The 21,782-nt window shown below is 37.7% G+C and overlaps 1 protein-coding gene across 2 annotated transcripts in view; it reads right to left on the reverse strand.

Annotated features, from left to right (window-relative positions):
• Nucleotides 1–21,286, reverse strand: part of LOC126926975 (uncharacterized) — a 120,144-nt gene extending 98,858 nt beyond the window's left edge. The window contains exons 1-3 of one of the 2 annotated variants that reach the window (XM_050743279.1): nt 20,477–20,664; nt 18,184–18,350; nt 16,918–17,271 (exon numbers count right to left, since the gene is read on the reverse strand). In XM_050743279.1, coding sequence (XP_050599236.1) covers nt 17,002–17,271; nt 18,184–18,350; nt 20,477–20,537 — 498 coding nt within the window. In that variant the 5' untranslated portion in view covers nt 20,538–20,664 and the 3' untranslated portion in view covers nt 16,918–17,001. Of the gene's footprint in view, nt 1–16,917; nt 17,272–18,183; nt 18,351–20,476 lie in introns of those variants that run through there. The other variant, XR_007715045.1, reaches the window with a different exon arrangement.
• Nucleotides 21,287–21,782: the final 496 nt, after the last annotated feature.

A 21,782-nucleotide genomic window follows, 5' to 3' on the forward strand; every position in this document is an offset into this window, starting at 1 on the left:
GAAGATAGTGCGTACTTCTTCTACCGCTCGGTGGTGCGGACATTCTGGACGCTGGGTCTCGACGATTTGGTAATATTCTCGTCACGCCTCCAAAAGGAAAACAGGCGGCTGATTCGCGACGGCCAAACAAAGTCGGTAACACTGATTCCATCGTAACGACCGAATGTCCTGATCCTTCTCCGCCACGATCGCTCATTCGTCTCACCTGTCCACACAAACATCAAAATAGTTTCGATACGCGAGAACTGTCGTAGTGACGATCGAGCCTGGCGAAAGTCAAATTGACCAACTTCATCTTTGGACAATCTCATAATTTCGCAATTTCATCGTCCAAGTACACGATTGATTCTCACAAAACCTCTAGTTTCTTAGAGCTTAACGCCACGCTCATCTTTTCACTTTTATCGCATATTGTCTCACCACTTGCGATACTTGTAATTACTTTTCTCTACTTTTCAATTTTGGAGTTGGTCAATGTGATTTCCAAATGGCTCGATTGACTATGCGAGTCTTGGATAAAGATGACAATTAAACTATTCAGATTAGTCATGTTTATTATTTTCCTATCCTTATTTTTTATAGACTTAAAACAAAAAACAAACAACAAAGAAATCTACAACATCAATCGGCTGATGAACTCCATAGTTAAGTTCGAGCCACCTCTTGTAAAGAAAGAAATAATACAATGCAAAAGGTGCCAAAGGTACGGCCACACGCAGAAATACTGCAATCATAACTTCCGGTGCGTAAAATGTGCTGGTAATCACCCCACTGACCAACGCACTAAATCCCCGGAAACCCCCGCCAAGTGTATCCACTGTCAAGGAGAGCATCCTGCGAACTACAAAGGATGCTCAGCCTACAAAACACTACATAATATAAAGTATCCAAAACTGAGACCCAAGGACATAACCACACAAGAACCTAAACACCAAAAACTCACCACACCAACAGTATCCTATGCGCAGGCAACGCAAGGAAATGTAAACAACTCGAAAACACACAGTGTACACACAGAAAATAGAATTCCCACCCCACAAAACACAGACAACTTTACCAGACTCGAAAAACTTATCGAGAAGCAAACTGAGCAAATTAACAACTTGCTGTCACTACTCACACTCTTCATGGACAAATTTATACGCACAGAAGCAAAATAAAACCAATGCGAATAGCTCTGTGGAACGCCAACGGTCTAGCTCAGCACAAATTTGAACTAGAACTATTCTTAAAACAACAGCAAATCGATGTGATGCTCATATCCGAAACCCACTTCACCGACAAAAACTACCTCAAAATACACGGCTACAACTTCTACCACCCAACACCCGAGCGGAAAGGCCCACGGCGGCACCGGAATCATAATCAAATCAAACATCAAGCACTACGAACTTCCACCATTCCAGAAAGACTACCTCCAAGCAACAAACGTAGCAATAGAAGACTGTCATGGTACAATCACCACTTCAGCTGTATACTGCCCTCCCAGACACTCCATCGCCAAAGAAGACTTTGACAACTTCCTGGACACCCTGGGCAATAGATTCATAGCCGGAGGAGACTACAACGCCAAACACACCCAATGGGGCAGCAGACTGGTTACAGTAAGAGGCAAAAACCTCCTCAACAGCATAATAACCAACAACCTCAACTACCTTACCACATACGAACCCACACACTGGCTCACCGACACAAACAAAATACACGATCTCTTTGATTTCCTCATAACTATAAATATCTCGTCAAGACACGTCCAAATCAATTCCTCGGCTGATCTCTCCTCCGACCATTCCCCCGTGATAGTAACAGTCATTTCAACAATCATCGAGAATACACCTAATGGCTCCATTCATAACCAACACACCAACTGGCAGCTCTTTAGAGAAATCTTCACACACACAACTTCAGCCTCAACTTCACTAAAAACCAAGGAAGAAATCGAAGCAGCCACGGAATACCTAAACACGAGCATAATAAACGCTATCCGCTACTCCACACCGGCAATAACGTCCATCAGCAAACACGAATATCCCCAGTACATATTTAAAAAAATAGCAGAAAAACGTAGACTAAGAAGAGTATGGCAGACCCATAGAACACCGGAGGACAAACGCAAACTAAACAACGCAACTAGAAAACTATCCAAAACCATAAAAAACTACAATAATGACTGTTTTCACAAATATCTCGCCAGCTTGTCCCCCACAGCCGACTCCAACTACTCACTATGGAAGGCCTCCAGGAAACTCACGCGCCCCCCACAAATAATACCTCCAATCCGCCGCCCGCAAGGCGGATGGGCGCGTAGCCCTATAGAAAAAGCCAACCTACTTGCCAAACACTTGTCTGAAGTATTCAAACCCTATTCCTCCGTAGCTGCTGCAGACGTTACCGAACACCTGCACACTCCCTTCCAAATGTCCCCTCCTATTGAGCCCTTCACTTCTGCAGAGATTATACAAGCAATCAATCGCCTAAACCCCAAGAAAGCAGCAGGTCACGACCTAATAGGAAATAAAGCAATCAAGGAACTTCCCATAAAAGGAATTGCACTCGTCGCATCAATATTCAACGCTATCCTCCGCCTTCAACACATTCCCAAGGCTTGGAAAATCTCACTAATCACCCTCATCCCTAAACCCGGGATTTAAACCAATATATGAAACCACCTCCTATCGCCCAATCAGTCTTTTACCTACCCTGTCTAAACTATTCGAGAGAATGCTCACGAATCGTCTCCTCCCACTCCTAGAAGAATTGAAAACACTCCCAGACCACCAATTCGGCTTCCGAAAACAACACTCAACAGTAGAGCAAATCCACTGCATAACCCACATGATCAGCCAAACCCTTGAAAAGAAAAAATACTGTTCAGCGGTATTCCTAGACATCCAACAGGCATTCGACAAAGTATGGCATGAAGGGCTACTCTACAAGATCAAAAAGATCCTACCCCATCCATACTACTCCATCTTAAAATCCTACCTAACCAACAGACAATTCATAGTTAAATGCCTAGGCGCCTCTTCCGCAACATTCCCAATAGAATCCGGCATACCCCAAGGTAGTGTCCTCGGACCCCTACTGTTCTCCATCTACACTGCCGACTTACCTATATCAAACGAGGTAACAATAGCAACATTTGCCGACGACACAGCACTATTAGCTACACACGCAGACCCGGCAATTGCCTCATCCACTCTCCAGCGAAGTCTCGACTCCATGGAAAAGTGGTTCCAAAAATGGGGTTTTAAAATAAACGAAAAAAATCCTCCCGTGTAACCTTCACGCTCCGAAAACAAACCTGCCCCCAGGTCACCATTAACAACGCAATAATCCCAAGCAAGGACTCCGTAAGATACCTGAGCATGACCCTGGACAGGAGGCTAACTTGGAAAAAACATATCTCAGAGAAATCAAAGCAATTGAAGGAAAAACTAAGAAAATTCTATTGGCTCACGGGCCGACGCTCCAAACTAAACATACAGAACAAAATAACCCTCTACAAGGCCGTAATAAAACCTGTCTGGACCTACGGAATCCAACTATGGGGAACAGCAAGTAATTCCAACATTGAAATACTCCAACGCTTCCAATCGAAAACGCTAAAATCCCTATTAAATGCACCCTGGTATGTTACCAACGAAACAATCCACCGCGACCTCAAAATATCTACAGTCAAAGATGAAATACACAAGTTCAGAAGCAGATATAACACGATGAACAAGAGTCAACAACCACAACAACCCACTAGTCACCCAACTACTGGACACGACGGACCAGATCCGCAGACTAAAAAGAAAATACCCTCTAGATTAAATCCTTAGTTTCTACTAGAACCAACAATATAAAACTATTATAATCCATGTCATTGTATCACGCCAAACTAAGTTACTGAAAATTCTCAACGAGAATTGATTGTAAATATTCTAATAAATAAAAAAAAAAACATCTTCTCAATTGCGCTACCAAATACCTGCGGACAAAATTGTTCTTATAAATTTATGAATATTATGTGTTTACGTATTTGAATGAAAAGTGTTTTTCTTCACTTCACTTCAATGTAACGAGACGTGTCTATCATGATTACACCGGTAAAAATTGAGACTAATTTGGAAATATATATATGGAAGCTAGAAGATGCTTATTGCAGACGTACACATAGCAAAAAACTAATGTACAATGTAAAGAGTATTTTTAAACATATGATTGATTAGGGGTAAAAATGCTCCTACTAAAAATATTGTGACTTATTTATACAATACATAATTAACTGTCCAAATACCGATGGTAATCAATAAGCATCTTATAATTCCTATTTACATTTGTTTCAAAAGTTTCTTTCGTTTCATAAGGAAATAATAGATGCACGACACTTTTTGTTTTATATTATTCTATCGATTTATGTATGATCTATTTTGTAGTAATAGAACAAAACGAAAGAAACTTTTGAGACAGCCTAATGCATCTTGAAATTCATGAAAAGCTTCAACAAAATATTCATGGAAAGTTCCTGTAAGCGTACTTTCGTGAGCCGTTATATGTATAATAATTCGTTACAATGTTAGTGATAGCTTGGAAAGTGAACTATTTTTATTATACATCTTTTTACTGTCCATATTACGCTCATAGATACTCTAAAACGCCGCGATACTAACTCTTATCTATCATGTTTACGAATGCCTATAATTTGTGAAACCGCTTCTGATTTTACGGAAATTTTGCAGTTGCTTGATGAATGAAACAGATTTGTTAAGAGAATCACATGTTATAGATACCTGAACTGTGATTTATTTAATATATCTTTTCTGATTTGTTATCCTGCAACATTTCCATGTTTTACGAAGCTTTAAATTAAATTTCACAAGTTTATCTTCCTTAAGCTAAAGACGATGCTGGTGAAATATTTATTTCTGAAGTAAAAAGTAAAAATATAGCTTACATATTGCTTGTATTTAATCATGTATTACGATTAATCCTGTTGCGATACTCGTATATTTCAGTTAGGCTCTGGTTTTAGTAAACAAGAAAGATGTATAATATCTTAAGAGGATGTTTAGCATGAAATCATGCTAATAAGAAGTTTTTCATGTTTTTCTTCAGGCTTAAAATATTTTTTAATGTTGTGAAAAAATTGGGTTGAAAATGAATAAAAGGGTGCAACAGGGTATTTAAACAAACTAATGTCTCCTATATGAATAAGTCGAGTGATATGCTGTAAATTATTTTCACAAAAAGACACCCATTTTTATTATTGTTTTCTAAACAAAATTCAATATGATTTGTTATACCTGTAATAGGAAGTTTCTTTAACTAACATTTAGTTATCGATCCTATTTTTATTGAAGTTTAACAATACTGTTCAATGTTAATAATTATTAATTTATAAGTGAAGGGTAATTCCAACGAAGAAAGATATCATTTGCAAACAAATAGTTTCAGATGAAATCAGCATTGGTACTGTAAATTTAAGATATTATAAATCTAATATGTATTGTATCGCAAAGCGGGATTCATGATGAAAAATTAAATATAAAAGTCCATGAAATTTCGCAAATTTAAACATCTCAGTTTGTACAGCTTTAATAAATGTGGACAAAAGTTTAGTCTATCTCTATATTTAAATAACGCATGATATTTAATTCTACAGTATAATTAAACAAAGATTCGAAGCTGAAAATTTCGAAATATAATTGAACAATATATCGTACAATAAATGTTATATGATGTTCTGTAAAGGAGAATTGCATTTTTATGAAGAGGATCAAAGATAAAAGAGATTTTTGTTGAACGATACGACCGTTTCGAAATTCCATTTTGATCTTGTGTATGTATAGTGTATCTCGTACAAAAGATATTACAACAAGCGTCCAGTCATAATGTGAAACATTAATCAAAATTTCTAATCTCGAGTGTTTCAAGCCCCAGAACTCATCTTAATAAATATAAGAAGGACAGATTAAATTCAATTTGATTTTTCTAATTTTCTCGTTAATAATTAAATATGAGCATCAATCAATCAATAGTTCATAATGCACGGTATAATGCGTGTATAACATTCATCTGATTTCAATTAACTTACGTTTAAGCAAAATAATTATTCGAACTAGTTTATCATTCACATTATTACACATTTTAATTGTATATATATCTAGTACAACATAGAAAGGATGTTTTAGGATTATGAGTATTCCTTTAATTTTTAAGAAGAACAATAAGTATGCATAGTATTTCTTTTATCTCATATTCTAATTTCACCACATTTAATTTTCTAAAGAAAGATGATCTATTTATTTTAGATAACGCAAATCCTTTATTTTAGATATGCAAAGTCAAATATATTTTTGTCAATAAAGACACAAAAAATCTTAGATGTCTAAATGTCAGCTTTAAGAACAGTAGACTTGCCTGCCTTCAAACTTAAATGTCCTTTCCAGTAGTAAAACTTAAAATGACATTAACAACGGCAGTAATATTTACGCCTACAGATGGAGGATATTAGACTTCGATTAAAATACAAGTAGCTCAATAAATATGAGTCTAAGTACGATGGTTAAAGAATAACGATTCGTCATTCTTTATTCCAGCGCTTAATGCTATCCTTCTTTCAACAAATACAATCCTAGAACAATGCCGCTGAAGAGAAATGTTATGCGTGAATTTATTTGCCTTTGCGGGACGAAGGTATATTAAATTATTAAATGAAAATATTAAATGAAAATGAATATGTATAATTGTGTGTATAAAAATTGATATATGTATGTATGTATAAAATATATATATTTATGTATATATATATATATGTCGGGTTGGCGTTAACATTAGAGTTAGGTTTAAGGGCGTGAAACGAATCCCTATTGGCGCTAGACGTGATCGTTATGCAATAGAGGAGATATTTACTAGTGCAAATATGACTATGATGGAATTGGACAAGTAATTGCGATAATTAGATACTCGAGAAGCAAATGACAATGATCCTAGGCTCAATAACGAATCCGCGGTCAACGGGATGACGAACTTTACCCTTCGTTAGCGTCTAAGTTACACTGTATGTTAGAGCAAGGGGCAATTATTACGTATACGAAAGACAGGTCGATTGCCGATGAGATGGCACTAGAGAGAGTGGCTCTCCGTCGCGGTGACGCTGTCGAAGAAATCTATGATGGGTGTGCCTAAGGGCACGATTATGAGAGTCCCAAGAGATCATCGGATTCGCGGAGAAAAGTCTTCGTTCGAAGGGTGAGGGAAATTGAAGTTGCTGTTAATTGGTCAATTTCCATGTTGGTTGTTAGAGAAAGATATTAGCTGTCCTTGGAAAAAGTTGCTAGCGGGAAGCGTCGTTCGTGGAAGGATAGATTTCTCTTATCTTCCCGTAGTTGGGGCACAGGCTATTTGTCTATTTGAAAGACTTTGTATAATTGAAACTTAATATTCGTAGCCGGTCCTCGCCCAGCTAAACATATACTGTGAAGATGCGTTGGCATCTGGCAATCATCTTACCCGAAGGACAAAGTCTGCGTGTGGCGAGCCACGGGGCAGAAACCATTGAAACGTTTACCGTCGTGCCCTGTCCCAAGTATTTCTTTTAAGAAGAGCTATAGAATTACTTCATGCCTTTGTTAGACAAAACGTTCATCCCTTTGACCGCGGCTACGTTCGGCGACTGATTGTCGCCTCGAGCCCGAGCTCACTATCATAAATCTCAAATAAATACAGTCGGATCGAATGACAACAGTTTCTTAATATGGCTATGGTGAAATCTAAATTTCAATACTAGGGGTCTTCCCAAAGTTCCAAAGGGAAGGTTCCGGTATTCTTTCATCTCCGACATATATATATTATTATAATGACTTATTTTAATAATGACTTAATTTGTATAGTAAAAACAGCTAAAATCTCATGTAAGATTGTTGGGATGTTACGTGATATTTCTGTTGCATCATTGATTATCGTTATACTTTGAAAAATAATTAAGGAAGCGAACAATGCGTGGACGATTATGGTAGTTTTATTAATAAACGAACGTTTAATAGAGAATATGGATTTACTGGATAAATAAATGTTTCATTAAATGTAACTGTTACGTGCAGAATAATATGTTGTTACATGTATGAACTAAAGTTGATGTAATACGCATATTATATTTATGGTTTGAAAGAATTAATAAAATCTGCTGAGATTCAAACGTATGCTCTCCCTTTTATTCTATGAGAATTAAACATTTAGAAGATTTTATGAAAATGCACTAAACAATCAGAAGCATCTGTTTCTCCTTTTCTTTTTCTTTTTTTTTTTTTAAATATGTTGATTGCCACGCGATTTTTATACTTATTTTGACTTGGATAGATAGATTAAAGCGTACCATACCAAGACATTTCATTCTTGCAAAATATTCTAGTCTATTTGCGTACCTAAACACCTAAACACCTAAACACCTAAACACTCAACGTGTTGAAGAATTTCTGTGCAAAACAATTCCATCGCTTTGTCACGCTTAACGGCTCAATCATCGAAACATGTATCATAACGCACGAATTATGATAAAAGAGAAACTGTCTTTCGAATAAAAGCAATCCGTTTGCCAGGTGCGCTTAAGGATGTACAGGACGTCGACGGAGCAAGTGTACGAAATACAGCCGCTGGAGGGTAACAGTTCCGCTCAACGTTACACTCAACAGCCGAAACAACGATTCTCTGAAATGCCTACTCCGTCGGTTTCGCCGACGTCTTCTCTCCGAAAGCGCGTCTCGGAACTGCCAAGAGCCGCGAGTGCATCCGTTTCCGGTGCTGCGGGCATTGTCTGCTCTAATACGGATCTGATATCGATCCTAAGCTCGTTAGCGTCTTCCGCGACGGAAATCAACCGATGCGGCGAGGAAGCGCCGAGTTCGCGGGACGATAGCAAATCAAACTGGCCCGGAAAAACGACCGAACAGAAAGGAAGTCGATCGAAGAGCTTCCGTTCCAATAGCTTCGACGTGTCGACATTGCACGGAGCTAAAAGTAAGCTTAGCGGATCCTCGAAAGCCGCTATTTCGACCTTTATGGCACCGTCGAATTGGTTCACGAAGAGACACCAACCGATGTCGAAGAAGCCGGAAGATTTAGTAACGGCCAGTTTAAGTCTCAAGTTCGATAAATCGAAGGTAGTGAAGGCGGTGAAGGAAACGTTGGATAAAAAGTCCCCTAATAGCGAGGTCAAACACAAAGTTGTATGGGACAACACTAGTGGAACCAAAGTGGACGCTCAGCTAGGTTGTATTTCTCGTTACGATATCGTTTCTTGTTTAAGAGCCATCGTAGGTGGAAGGAGGAATGCAAGAACGCACATAATACGCAAAAATCTATGGCAGATTCAAAGTACAGTACTCGTTGTGATATTCGGTAAAGATAATAAGTTCTCCTATGGAGATTTCATTTTTCAAATTATTCTCGTACAAGTACGTATTTGCATAAATAAATAACACACGGTCTCTGCGTAAATACCCAGGCCAGTTATAAATATTTCAGTTTACCAACGATATCTCAACATGTGGGACACTCACATGTGTGCTACTTCGTGAGCGATGATAAAGGCGCTGGTCAAGCCTTCGTCTCGATTTAACGCGCACGATCTCGAAGGACCTCCTATATCCAATCGCGTCAACCATACAGCAACATCGTGATTTACGTCCTTCGAGGACAGCATCTTTCTGTTCCATTTGTTCACGTTCTCGAGAGATCGTCTGGCATCGCCACGGCGGACCTACGACGATTTATTAATATTTTCTTAATAAAAGCTAGCAAATATTACGAATATATTATATTTATTATTACATCATGCATTATATACTATATATAAATATTCGTCAATGATAATAAATATATGTGCAAGTAATCGTGTTGTTGATTGTAATCAAATGTAACTTGTAACGCTATTAGTATTTTAATCTTCCTGAAAAATGTTGAAATGTTGATTCGACAGCAGAGAAGAATAGCAGAAATAGAAAAGTAAAAGGAATCGCAAGTGTCGTATATCAATGATATTATCATAGGTCTATAACATTAAATTAAGATTCTTAAGAGATGAAAAAGGTTTAATAGTCGATTATACAGATATTTCGGATACACGATAAATGCGAGGTTTGTCAATGATCCGTGAAAATTGTTTGTTTGGAAATTTGTTTCCAAGGGATCGTTCACGGTTGTCCAATTTAACAAAATGGAACTCGTTGCATTTTATCGACCTAAAACGTCATGCGCAGATATTTTGACCTATATAATTTATATACCATACACTGTACAGATAAGTAGAAAATAAAATAATTGACACTCGCATATGCGTATCTCAGATAGTTACTACTTTAGTTAAATGATTTAATTTAATGGAAATCGCTTACCATAACGTCTCGTTTTTCCGCGTATAAAATCATTCGTACGATCACTAGAATCATGTTGGATTCGAGCGATGGGTCCATGTAAATTGCACTGACCTAGGATTAAAATACGTACGAAAATGTAACAGGCGTTAAAACAGTATTACAGCCTTACAAATAAATTATTATTCAAAACTCTCGTAAATACATCGTATCTTATATAATTTTCCTAAAAAATTAATTTTATTCGTTATATTTATCTTAGGAAATGTACGTTATTAATCTCAACAGCATTGGAAAATCAATTACCGAATGGCTGAAATTAATCGATTACAAAATTCCATTACGGATAAATTATTCGCTGAACTTTTTAAAAGATACGTGTAAGCTTTGAACAGTGTAAACAGAAAATACAGAGCTTCCATCCGAATATACGATCGAGATGTTTGAAAGCAAGTAGCGTACCTTGAAAATACAGAGATACGCATAACTCTGCCCTATGTTTCCCGGCTGCTCGCGTACATATGTAGGAGGAGGTATTCTATATCTAAGTATAATAACAGAATTTCGTTTGGTATTACTTACGATGTTTAAAAGAGCCAAGATATATTGCTGTATTCGAATTCCATGAAAATCTACCACGGAGTAATCAGCAGCTATTCCAAGCTCTAGCCATCGTGGCGGCGAATCCTTAGCAGTTGGTCTTTTCTCTAGAAATGACTTATCTTAGAAATCGACTTATCTTCCACGAAATTAGAAAGTCTACTCGACTCGACTTGATAGCTTAAACGCATGATTATTAAAAGCATAAATTAATATCTACGAGCAAGTATTCGTGGAATAATTATTATGATATAAATAATTATTTCAAAAGTATAATTTCAAAAATATCAATTCGGTATCACCGTGAATTTCATCCTGCAAATTTCTTTAAAATTCTTGACAAATTTTGGTAAACGTATTCCTCCAGCAAATTTGTCTATTTTTCTATTTTTTTACATTAAATTAGGCAAGATAGATAAAGATTCGTGCAATGGACAATATACATATGTGTAATAGACAGGGAATAATAAAATAAATTAAAAACAGCGAAATATAGATGAACGTGTAGAAGATCAAGCGAGAGTGGAACGCAATAGGGAGAATAATTGTAAACCGAGTTCCTTTTAAGGCTGAAGGTAAGCTATTCTTATATTACATGCTGTTATTATTACTTTTGTACACGATAGATTGGAATATCAGTACAATTTCTTTCTTTCAGTAATATTCGATGATTCGTTAATTTATTAACCGCTATATTGTACGTGGTAAGTAGAAAAGCAACGATTGTACAAGAATGGCATTTGGAAAAATATTTGACTTACTTGATAATCTGTTCCTTTGCCATTTAGGACCAGAGAAGTATCCAATTTCCTCGGGATTTGTTATTTTATATAGGTTGGGGTTGATAATCAATCTCGGATCCACTCGGATTGGTTATCACACCTTTTATTTTCTCTCTTATACAAAACACCAAATCACACAGCAAACGTCTAAACTCTCCCAATGCGTCTTAGCAATTAAGGCGTGGTCGACTCCTATGACAAAAGAGCGTCGTTAGGAGTCGTACCAACACAACCCTAGTAACCTTTTAGTAACTAGCGGTCATACCAACTGAGCATTTCTCAACAGGATTTACGTCGATCGATAATTCTTCCACCATTGTATCGTTGTATTCTGTGGAGACATCGTCTTTTTCATCGTATAGAATCAATTTCTCAGCTTTTGGATATTCCACGTCGAAGACGTCACCGGAAAGATTATAAAATCCCTGAACATCGTGGCTTAAGGAATCGCGTTTGCTTCGTTTCGACTTTCTCTTACTTTCTACAACTTCAAATTTATTCGATTTCCCTGTAACCGAATTATCAACGTTTTACCACGTTTGCCTGTCTTATCTTCGCTATTCTCGTTACGGATAAAATGAAAAAATAGTTGCAAAATTTCTGAAATTGTAAATACGACCAGACTGGAACGTATCAACGACATATACGGTGTCACAAAATTGTGACAAGTCAATATTCCAGTTGTTAGTTTGTTGAATTTACGCCACCGCTGATTAAACGTATCACGCTTTAATAGAAAATTCAATTTCCCAGCGGGGAAAATGGAATTTTGCGCTAATTAAAGTATTGCGCTTTTGTACAAAATTCCATTGTTTTCTGTTGCCCGCGAAAATGCAATTTTACGACAGACATTTCAGACAAATTTCCATCAGACGGCTTTCCATCCGTAAAAAAGAATGCTATCTATAAAAGTGTCAATGGAAATTGATCAAAGTAACGTCAAACAAACCCGTTTAAACAGCGAGGTAAATAGACCAATTGCTTTTAACAAAACCTGTATCGTTGCTCTTAACCGTTTCACTTTTAAATATCAATCGGCGCTGTTCCTCATTAAAATTTCGATTTAAATCGAACGAGAAATACAGCGTAACACTCGGAATTTTCTATCGTTTCTCAACCATACTTCGAATATTTACGTCTCATTCTTCGATTCATAGGATCGCGATGTTGGATTCTTCGATTTCGATACAAAAACGTTTCACAGATTTCGACGCGGGCAATTTAATTAAGAGAACAAATAATTTGTTTATAAACTGCCAATTACGTGCCTTGAATTTCCGATATATGCAATAAATTTCATTGCTACTTGACCTAAGTGGGTCATAAAGTTGCAACCGTGTAAACCGTGCCACATAATTTTATTGCATTCAATTTTCCACGTTTCCAACAATTTATCAAATTAGAATTTATCCGCGCATCGTACGAAATTTTTCATAAAAATTGATTAATAATAGTAGATATATAGCTCCTCGTATTCGTAAAACAGATTTTTAATCTGTAAACAACGAGTCGTGGTAATTACGATACGATCGATTTTCAACTTAGCAAAATTTGTTTCCATTTAACATTCACATCCAGATTGTATTTCCTTTGTAATAAATTAATTATATAATTAAATAAATTTATTATTCGAACCGATATTCAGATACAGTTCGAGTATACTTGATAAATTTTCAGACTCGATTCTCCAAGTCGAAAATGAGAACGTTTTATCCTATACTTTTTCTTCATCCCCTTGACCGCGGATTCGTTAGTGAGCCCAGGATCATTGTCATTAGCTTCTCGAGTACCTAATTATCCGATTACTTGTCCAATTCCATCATAGTCATATTTGCACTAGTAAATATCTCCTTTATTGCATAATGATCACGTCTAGCGCCAATAGGGATTCGTTCCACGCCCTCAATCCTAACTCAAATCTTAACGCCGACCCGACATATATATATATATATATTCGTTTGTACTACGATTACTCTCATACTCTATGTATGGTATTATAATATCGACGCTATCAGTTCTTACAGTATCACGATCAGAGTCAATTTTAGAATAGAAGAAGCAATTAACGGCGGATCGCAAAGTAAGAAGCTTATAACATAATTGGCAAGGAAGTCGATAAATCGATCAACCAATCACCTACATCCAACCGTCTAACGAAAGATGAAAAGCCATCGCGATAACGATCCTTCTCACCTGCAGGATTTTCCGGATTCACAGACACGAAGCTCGAATTATTCCTGATCGACCACCACTTTTCGTTTTTCGGCTGAAACATCACATGCTGGCCATTCGTCAGCGGCTGAACGAAGAACGATCTCTGCCCGATCAACATCAAGGCGTACACTTCTTCTTCGCATATCGTCACGACGACGAAGGAACTCGCGTCTCCTTCCAAGCTGCCTTGTCGAAGATCGCAGTTCGCCTTGGCGTTACGTCGCTCGGACTTGGTTTTACCCTGACGCACCCAATTCACGGTGAAATTCGACGACAGTATCAATCGATCGTTGGCCATGGTCCTTAAGGTCCAGTTGCTGATCTCGAGGAACACCGGCTCTTAGTGGAGATACTCGCGCCAAGTTTCTCGGTCTTCGTGGGTCGATCTTCTGTTCCGCGCGCTCTCATTCGGGATCACTCGAGGGTAAACGATCTCGTACTCCTGCAAGCTTTGCAGAAAGTCGCTCATTCGCGACTTAGTAGCGATCGTGCCGAGCAGCCACGTGGCGAGGAGAAAACTGGGAAGTTTCGATCGCGTCATGTCTCGCGCGCTTTGATCGAAATTTCAATAGGATTTTCTGGCTACCCAGAACTCGCCAGGCATGCTCGTTCACTCGCAGACGTAGTTATCGCGATGAAAGCAGCTAATTCGCAGACCCGATATTCTCATTTCATTTCGCCGGTTCGTAACGCTTTCGAAACGCCGTGTCATATAGACGCGGATGCGACGATACTCTCGCGTTCTAACATTTTCAATGTCTCGCGCTTTATCACGTAGCTCGCGCGGAAGTAATACGAAGGTGAATCGTTGGTTTTAATACACAGGGTGTTGTTTAATCGATCGTATAATGGAGAAAGGAACGATTCTACGGTACACCAGAGATGAAATGAAATCATAGAATGCAGTGGTTTTGTAGGTAGTGCTTTATCGAAAAGATTAACCGTGAATATTTGCTCGACCTATTTATACCAAATTGATACAGAATCTTAAAATACAGACGAATCTTTCTCAATTTCCTTCGATCATCGTCTCTAGGCGTTCGAAACTGCCTCGTTGAATTCGAACGTTCGTCGATTTCCTTCGACGTCTTTCAATTTCTTCTTTTTTCAATCGCCGTTCGCCTTCTCAAAGCTGTCTTCGAACAGAATTCTTAGAACGACTTCCAATTCCTTTCGATTCGTCCAATCGTTTAGCTTTACGAAACTGTTTCGCTAAACTCCTTTTTCCACTGTACTTGCGTATCGTAACCAACTCGTGGGCGGTAACTCGCGTCGATTAACGATTCACCACCAGTAAAGTAACCGGGAATGCAGCAAACTAGTAGTCGGTAGAACGAAGCGGAACGTAAGTGGAGCGAGCGATAAGAGCGATCGCGACAATCGCACGCCTCGCCGTGCGATTCCCACACGAACGAATCATCAAATTCGAGCCAAAGATTCTCACCAACTCGAAGATTCGCGCCAGTATTTTCCACGCGCGCGTCACAGAAATTCGAACGACTTTCGCGAAAAGGACGGAAGGATAAGACGATCGATCGGATCTCGGGTCGATCGCGATACCCCCGGACAGAAGGTTTCGACGAAAAAGTGGAGTAGACGCGACGAAGGAGCGTCGTGCAGCAACTGGTGGCCAATTTATTCACCACGTGCCGTATGAATTTAATTTTCTTTCGCGCAAGAACGATCCACCATCGGAGAAAGTAGAATATAATTAATTTCGATCTCGTGTCGATCGCGACGTTCCGGATGGAACGTTTCGCCGAAGAGGTGGAATAAACGCGACGAAGGAGCGTCGTGCAGCAACCGGTGGCCATTTTTTCCACCACGTGGCACCACGTGGAAATTTAAACGTTTTCCATGAAAATGATGCACCATCGGTAAAAGTAAAATACGATAATTAATCGGTCGTCGAGTCGAACGTGATATTCCGGATAAAATTTTTCGATGAAAAAAGTGGAGTAAACGCGACGAACGAGCTTCGTGCTACGACTGGCAGCCACATGGAGGGATGAACGCGGCTGGAAACGCACGCGAGTGCAGCGGCGAATTGTGCGTAATTGAACGTTGCTCTTGTCACGACCGGCATACTTCAAATCCGATGGACCGATGATGGAGATAGAGATGTGGCGGCCTTGGCGACAATGTTGTGTACAATTTTCTAATGTTATGTGTCCACGAGAAAATTCCCATTCTATTGGGTTTTCTCAAAAGTTTCTTTCGTTTTATAAGGAAGTGACAGATGCACATCATTTTTTGTGTTACATTATGATCCATTTTGTTCTATTAGTAGAAAACGGATCATACAAAATTCAATAAAATAATATAAAAGAAAAAATGTTGTGCATCTATTATTTTCTTATAAAACAGACAGAGACTTTTGGAACAACCTAATATGTTTCTCATTGACATCCTTGGGAATTAAGTAGAGGATAATGGAAAAATGGAAATCGATAAAAAGTATTTATTATTATATCGAGAGTTTTAATGAGTTTTTTTTTTTTAGAAAAGTTTGTTACTTTATACAATTTATTGGTAGTGTATTGCTATATCAATTTTTCTAAAATTTACAATTTAAATTACATTGGTTCGTTGAACGATCGAGTAATAACTTAGCAGTGTTTTAAATCTCATTCTCGTAGATTTGATTGTATTTGTAATTATTATAATTATGAGCATCGTATTCTTAAGAACATCCCCTTTTTACATTATCAATTGTTCTTTGATTTATCGACATCATTAGAACGAGAACATCATTATTATTTCCTTATTTCTGAGCTTCGTATTATCGATATCGTCGTAATTTTATTGACTTATTAATCAATATTCATCGTAATATTATTATAAAACACATAAGGAATGAAACTCTATGTACACATTTATAAAATGAAAACAGCATTTTCATTGGTAATGCGATAAATCTTATGTATCGTGTTGTTGTGTAATATTACAGTGTATGTTACAATGTACGTATAAACGCGTTAATAGAACCAATTATTCTCATCGGCGACTAAAATGATTCACGATCGTGTGTTACTTCGTCTGCAATGTCAGGACGGATACATGATAATTGTTAATGTAATTTGTAATACTAAAGCTAGAAACAGATCGATCCCTCTTATCGTCAGATCGTTCGCAGCACCGGTACCGATATTGCAAAACGATTTCTCGCAGCAAGTGGTGCAAGCGGAGAGTTTTGTTCGTTCACCGACCACTATACATCCGGAGTCGCATTTGTTAGTACACTTTCTCTCCACCGACCAAGTTTGTGGACTAGACGTTGAATCTTCGGTGCTGGTAGTGTAAGAAAATCGCTTTACCTGAAGAGAAAGAAGCAAACGTGAAAGGAATATTTGCAGATTTTAAACTTTCACGATGTTCGTTATATGACATGTCCTAGCGGATCGCAAGAGACACTCGTACGCTAAAATATAGTATTTCTTTTAATTTTGTCCGAGTACGAGCTCATTTTGGGCGGCATTAAACCACGAACTTGATAGTATCGAGCGAAAAGAGAAAAAAGAAGACTGAAAAGAAAAGATGAGAAAGAATTCTACATGTACGTAGAATGATTCTTGATACTAAAATTAAATTAATATTTGCAACAATTCCTTGTTTCACTCTGTATGACATTTCACATTGGAACTTGTAACGAACACGAGTGAGTGTGAACGTAACATATTTTTAGTCAAGGGAATATCAATTTTCCAGAATATCTCGCATCATTTCCAGAGAATACGGCTCGTTCATGGTTAATTCGGTCGGTTAATATCGATTACGGATTTCGTAAAATTTTTGCCGTGTATGTGCAAACTGTACAATTATATCATATCCAATATCATTGTTGATTACCAATAAATAAGAAGAACAAATAAAAAATTGCATTTGCATATTCCCTCAAATGTGTACACCATGTACATATGTTCCTATAAAGCGGATTCAATTTCAATAAAGTACGTAATTATTATGAAACTGAATTGATCGACTATATTGAACATTTCCAAACACTAAAATCGCGTTATGAACGAAATGAAACTGTGGCTCTATCTTGAACAGCCTTCTCTCGCTCTCGTGTTGACGATAACCAATATCGCTTTTAGCTAGCTGTTTGCTATATTCTATTTGCTTTAAAAGCACGCGATCAAAGCAAAATATCAAACATCTGCTGAAACACGTGCGTGACCTGTGTATAATCAACAAGCGTTTGAATCGCTGTTATCATTTGTCATTACCATACAGGTCCTTTTATCACCAGTGCACTTGTGCCCGAAAGTGGTGAAGTTTCCGGTCAGATTGGCGCATCTCTCTCCATCTTCCATTGTATCACACTGATGACACCATAAATCGTTTGCTCGTTCCGACGCTGCGTGAGTTCGATGTTCCGTAGTTAACAGTTGGCCTGATCATCGGACACAATCAACCGACAAATACGTATTAATTAATAGAAATCGTGATTTATCCTAGATTTCTAAAGATTATTAAAATCGACGTAGGAATCGGACGTAAGACGTTGGGCAAATCGTTGTCTACTTTTTAATGCTTCGCATCTTTCTCTCTTTTATTTCTTAGAAATTACTTCCTTCTACTTCTTCCTTTCTTTCATTTTTCAAACAAATGTGTCGTGCTTTCATTAACGTCAGATTTTTGTACATTTTTGTAAAAATAAATAGATATTAGTCTTGACTTTTACAGACACATCGGCGATATGCGTAAGATGAAATTTCGTCGCGTTCGTTGACAAGATTGCTAGGAAGATTGCGGAAAGGGATATCATCGAGGAAATCGTCTAATAAGGTGAAACATCGGTTTAGGTTTCTTATTTACAACGGAATTCTTCGGATGTTTAGCTTTTCCGTCGAATAGCGTCTCTAACGATATTTCGCCAAATTTTCCTGCTGTTCTTGCGATACGTCCGACGGTAAGACTTGGCAAGCAAAATATCGTAAACGTATCCGGAAATTACGAAAAATTTATTTCGATTTATTTCAATTAAACGTATTCCGAGAGCAGCAAACGTATTCCTTATCCATTGGCAGGTAATCAACGAAATCATACACGGGTACTTAAAAATACCTACAGTTATGAAAGATATTTCCAAGTTCGGAAAAACGCTTCCACGCAAGTTTGACCAATCGTACCAATCCTCTAGAGTTTCAGCTTCTTAACAGATTGGATCATCTCCGAAGACTAAACAGACGGTATACGACTACGTTTGCATCTATACGACAATTGGATCTACGCAAGACTGCAGATTCGATATCCACGAAATATTCTATGTATATTTCATGAAGTTAAAAATTATACTGTTTTATTTCACATCTGGTTCCAATAGAATAAGATGGATTAAACGTAATTCAATAAAATAATTTAAAACAAAAAATGTTGTGCGTCTATTATTTCCTTATAAGATAAAAGACACTTTTGGGACGATCTTATGTTAAAAATTCTCTGTGAAAGTTGATTGTAATATTCTTCTTATCTAAAGAAAAAGAGAAAATAGAAATAGATGTATTCAGTATGAATTATTTATTTTATACATAGGAAACATAGGCAAGACGGTAAATGAAAAAGGTAGCCTCGAAATGAGAATTCATCGCGAAGCTTATCACGGAAGAAAAGTCAATTAAATGCACCGTGGACGATGATCGTTGTTTACACGATTCGTAACACAAATGGCTAACACCTACGAGTGAAGGCTTCAACAGGTGCACTTTCCTCTATATGCAGTTTATATGTAGAGGAAGATCTTCGCTATAAATAGACGAAACATCGTTCCTTCAGACATCTAGTGAAAACTCCTTCAACGAAACACGCTCCTAAAACGCAACTTGCTCGTAAAACAAATAGGGCCATGTAATTGAAAGGAACCTGGAGAAAGAAAGAGAAAAATGGGAAGAAACAGAAACTTCCATTTTCCATTACAGAAACGCTCTTTGTTAAAAGAAAAATTCCTCAAATTAAAAATTCTCATAGACGAAATACCGCCATTGTCTATCCTGGCAAATTATCTTCCGTCCTAACCAGTTACCTATTCTTGACGAGTATACTCGTCACGCGTAAAAAGCAGTTTTTGCTGTTTAAACTGCAATTTCAGCGAAAACTAAAATATATTCGTAAATTTGAAGACGTTTCGACCATTTGGAAGCCAGGACCAGGTAAAACGAACAAATGAAGAGATATAAATAATTATTATGAAAAAACTATAATACAGCGTGAACAAAGTAGTTGTTTTGTCCTTTCTAACGCATTTTAGTCGCATTAGTCGCAACGGCTAACTGGTCAATACATTGTCGAGTCGATCAACTTTGGTATTCCGATCGTATCGACGTGAAAATCGGCGTGACGAATAAGGCGCAAGAATCGTTTTCTTCTCTCGCAAATACCGAAGATGGACAACGCGTATCGGCGAATTTTTAATTTCAGAAAAATGTAATTTGATTCGTGGCGAAACGTGTGAGAAACGCGTCGAATTAAAGAGGCGAAGGTTTAAGCAGCCCGATAAAGCGAGTGAAATGCGAGGCTTACCATTGATGCTTACGACCATGGAGATAGACGCGACGATCAGGAAGTACGTGACAGGGTACATGTATCGGCCATGTTGATAACGTCTAGCGCGTCACATTCGAAAATAAATTCGGCTGTTTAAATTGCGATCGGCTGATGTCATTGGCGCATTGATCGCATGCTGGTGTATGGCAGCGAGCGCGTTGCGACGCAAAACGAGCGGATTTGGGTACAATAGGCAGCCATATTGAGAATAGCCGGAGTCTGCGCTGGATGGGTACAGCTGCTCCAGAAACCTTGAAGCCCAAGGAAAATCAATATCCATGGCAGCCGGAAGGTCCTGTTCGTTCAGCGGGAACGTTTGACGTCAAAGTTTCTGCGCATTCGCATCACACCCAGAAAAAAGAAAATTCACTGTCACTGAATCAATGATTTGTCGACACCGCAACTAAAATTCAACTTACAATGCCTCGAAAGCTAAAATAGTCCGACACTCGTCGTAAAAACATCTTTCGTTTCGTACGTTCATTCGAACGAAATAACTCGTCTGCAACTGTGGACCGAACCATTTGAATTTTGCTCGACGAGTTAGAGGAAATCTTCGAAATGTGTTATTTAAATCTTCGTTACAGGTCCAGCTAGAAAAGTTGTAAAAAGCTACCTTTACTTTCTTCTTCGCTATTCCGACTAATTGTACTTCTTTCAACATTTCTTTACACGTCACCTATTGTTAATCTTCCCAATTCTTCTAACTCGTAAAAAAAAAAAAGAAAAAAGGAAAGAAACAAATTGTTTGACTCAATTTTTGAAAAGTTATTCTGTTTTAAAGAACGCACCAACGCCTCCTATAGCCCGTTACACGAGACTTTTCGGGATTTTGTTCGTTTTGTAACGAAACACGACTATCCCGATCACATTGGTAGAATTTGAAATCATCCTGAAAGTGCAAATGTAAAAGGCAGAAAATAGTTGTGGCGAATATTTGGGGGGAAAAATAGTACATAGTATAGATAGGTATTTTGAGCGTACAATAAATATCAAAAATTATTCCATTGAATATCGAGACGTATCGGTACAACAGATAATTGACTGTTTAATTAATTTCGTCAAATTAATTTCCTCCACGAGATACACCATAAAGAGCTATCTTCAACATGTTATAGACGCTAAATACTGTCCCATTGAACATTGAGATGCATCGATGTGATGGATAATTGACTGTTTAATCACTTTTGGAATCTCTGCGAAATATACACTCGCACTAAATATCTTGTTACTTAAAATACAATATAATATGTAATATGCGATATGTAATATAATATGTAAC

Source organism: Bombus affinis, unplaced genomic scaffold, assembly GCF_024516045.1.
Source record: "Bombus affinis isolate iyBomAffi1 unplaced genomic scaffold, iyBomAffi1.2 ctg00000068.1, whole genome shotgun sequence".
In the NCBI taxonomy this organism is placed as follows: domain Eukaryota; kingdom Metazoa; phylum Arthropoda; class Insecta; order Hymenoptera; family Apidae; genus Bombus; species Bombus affinis.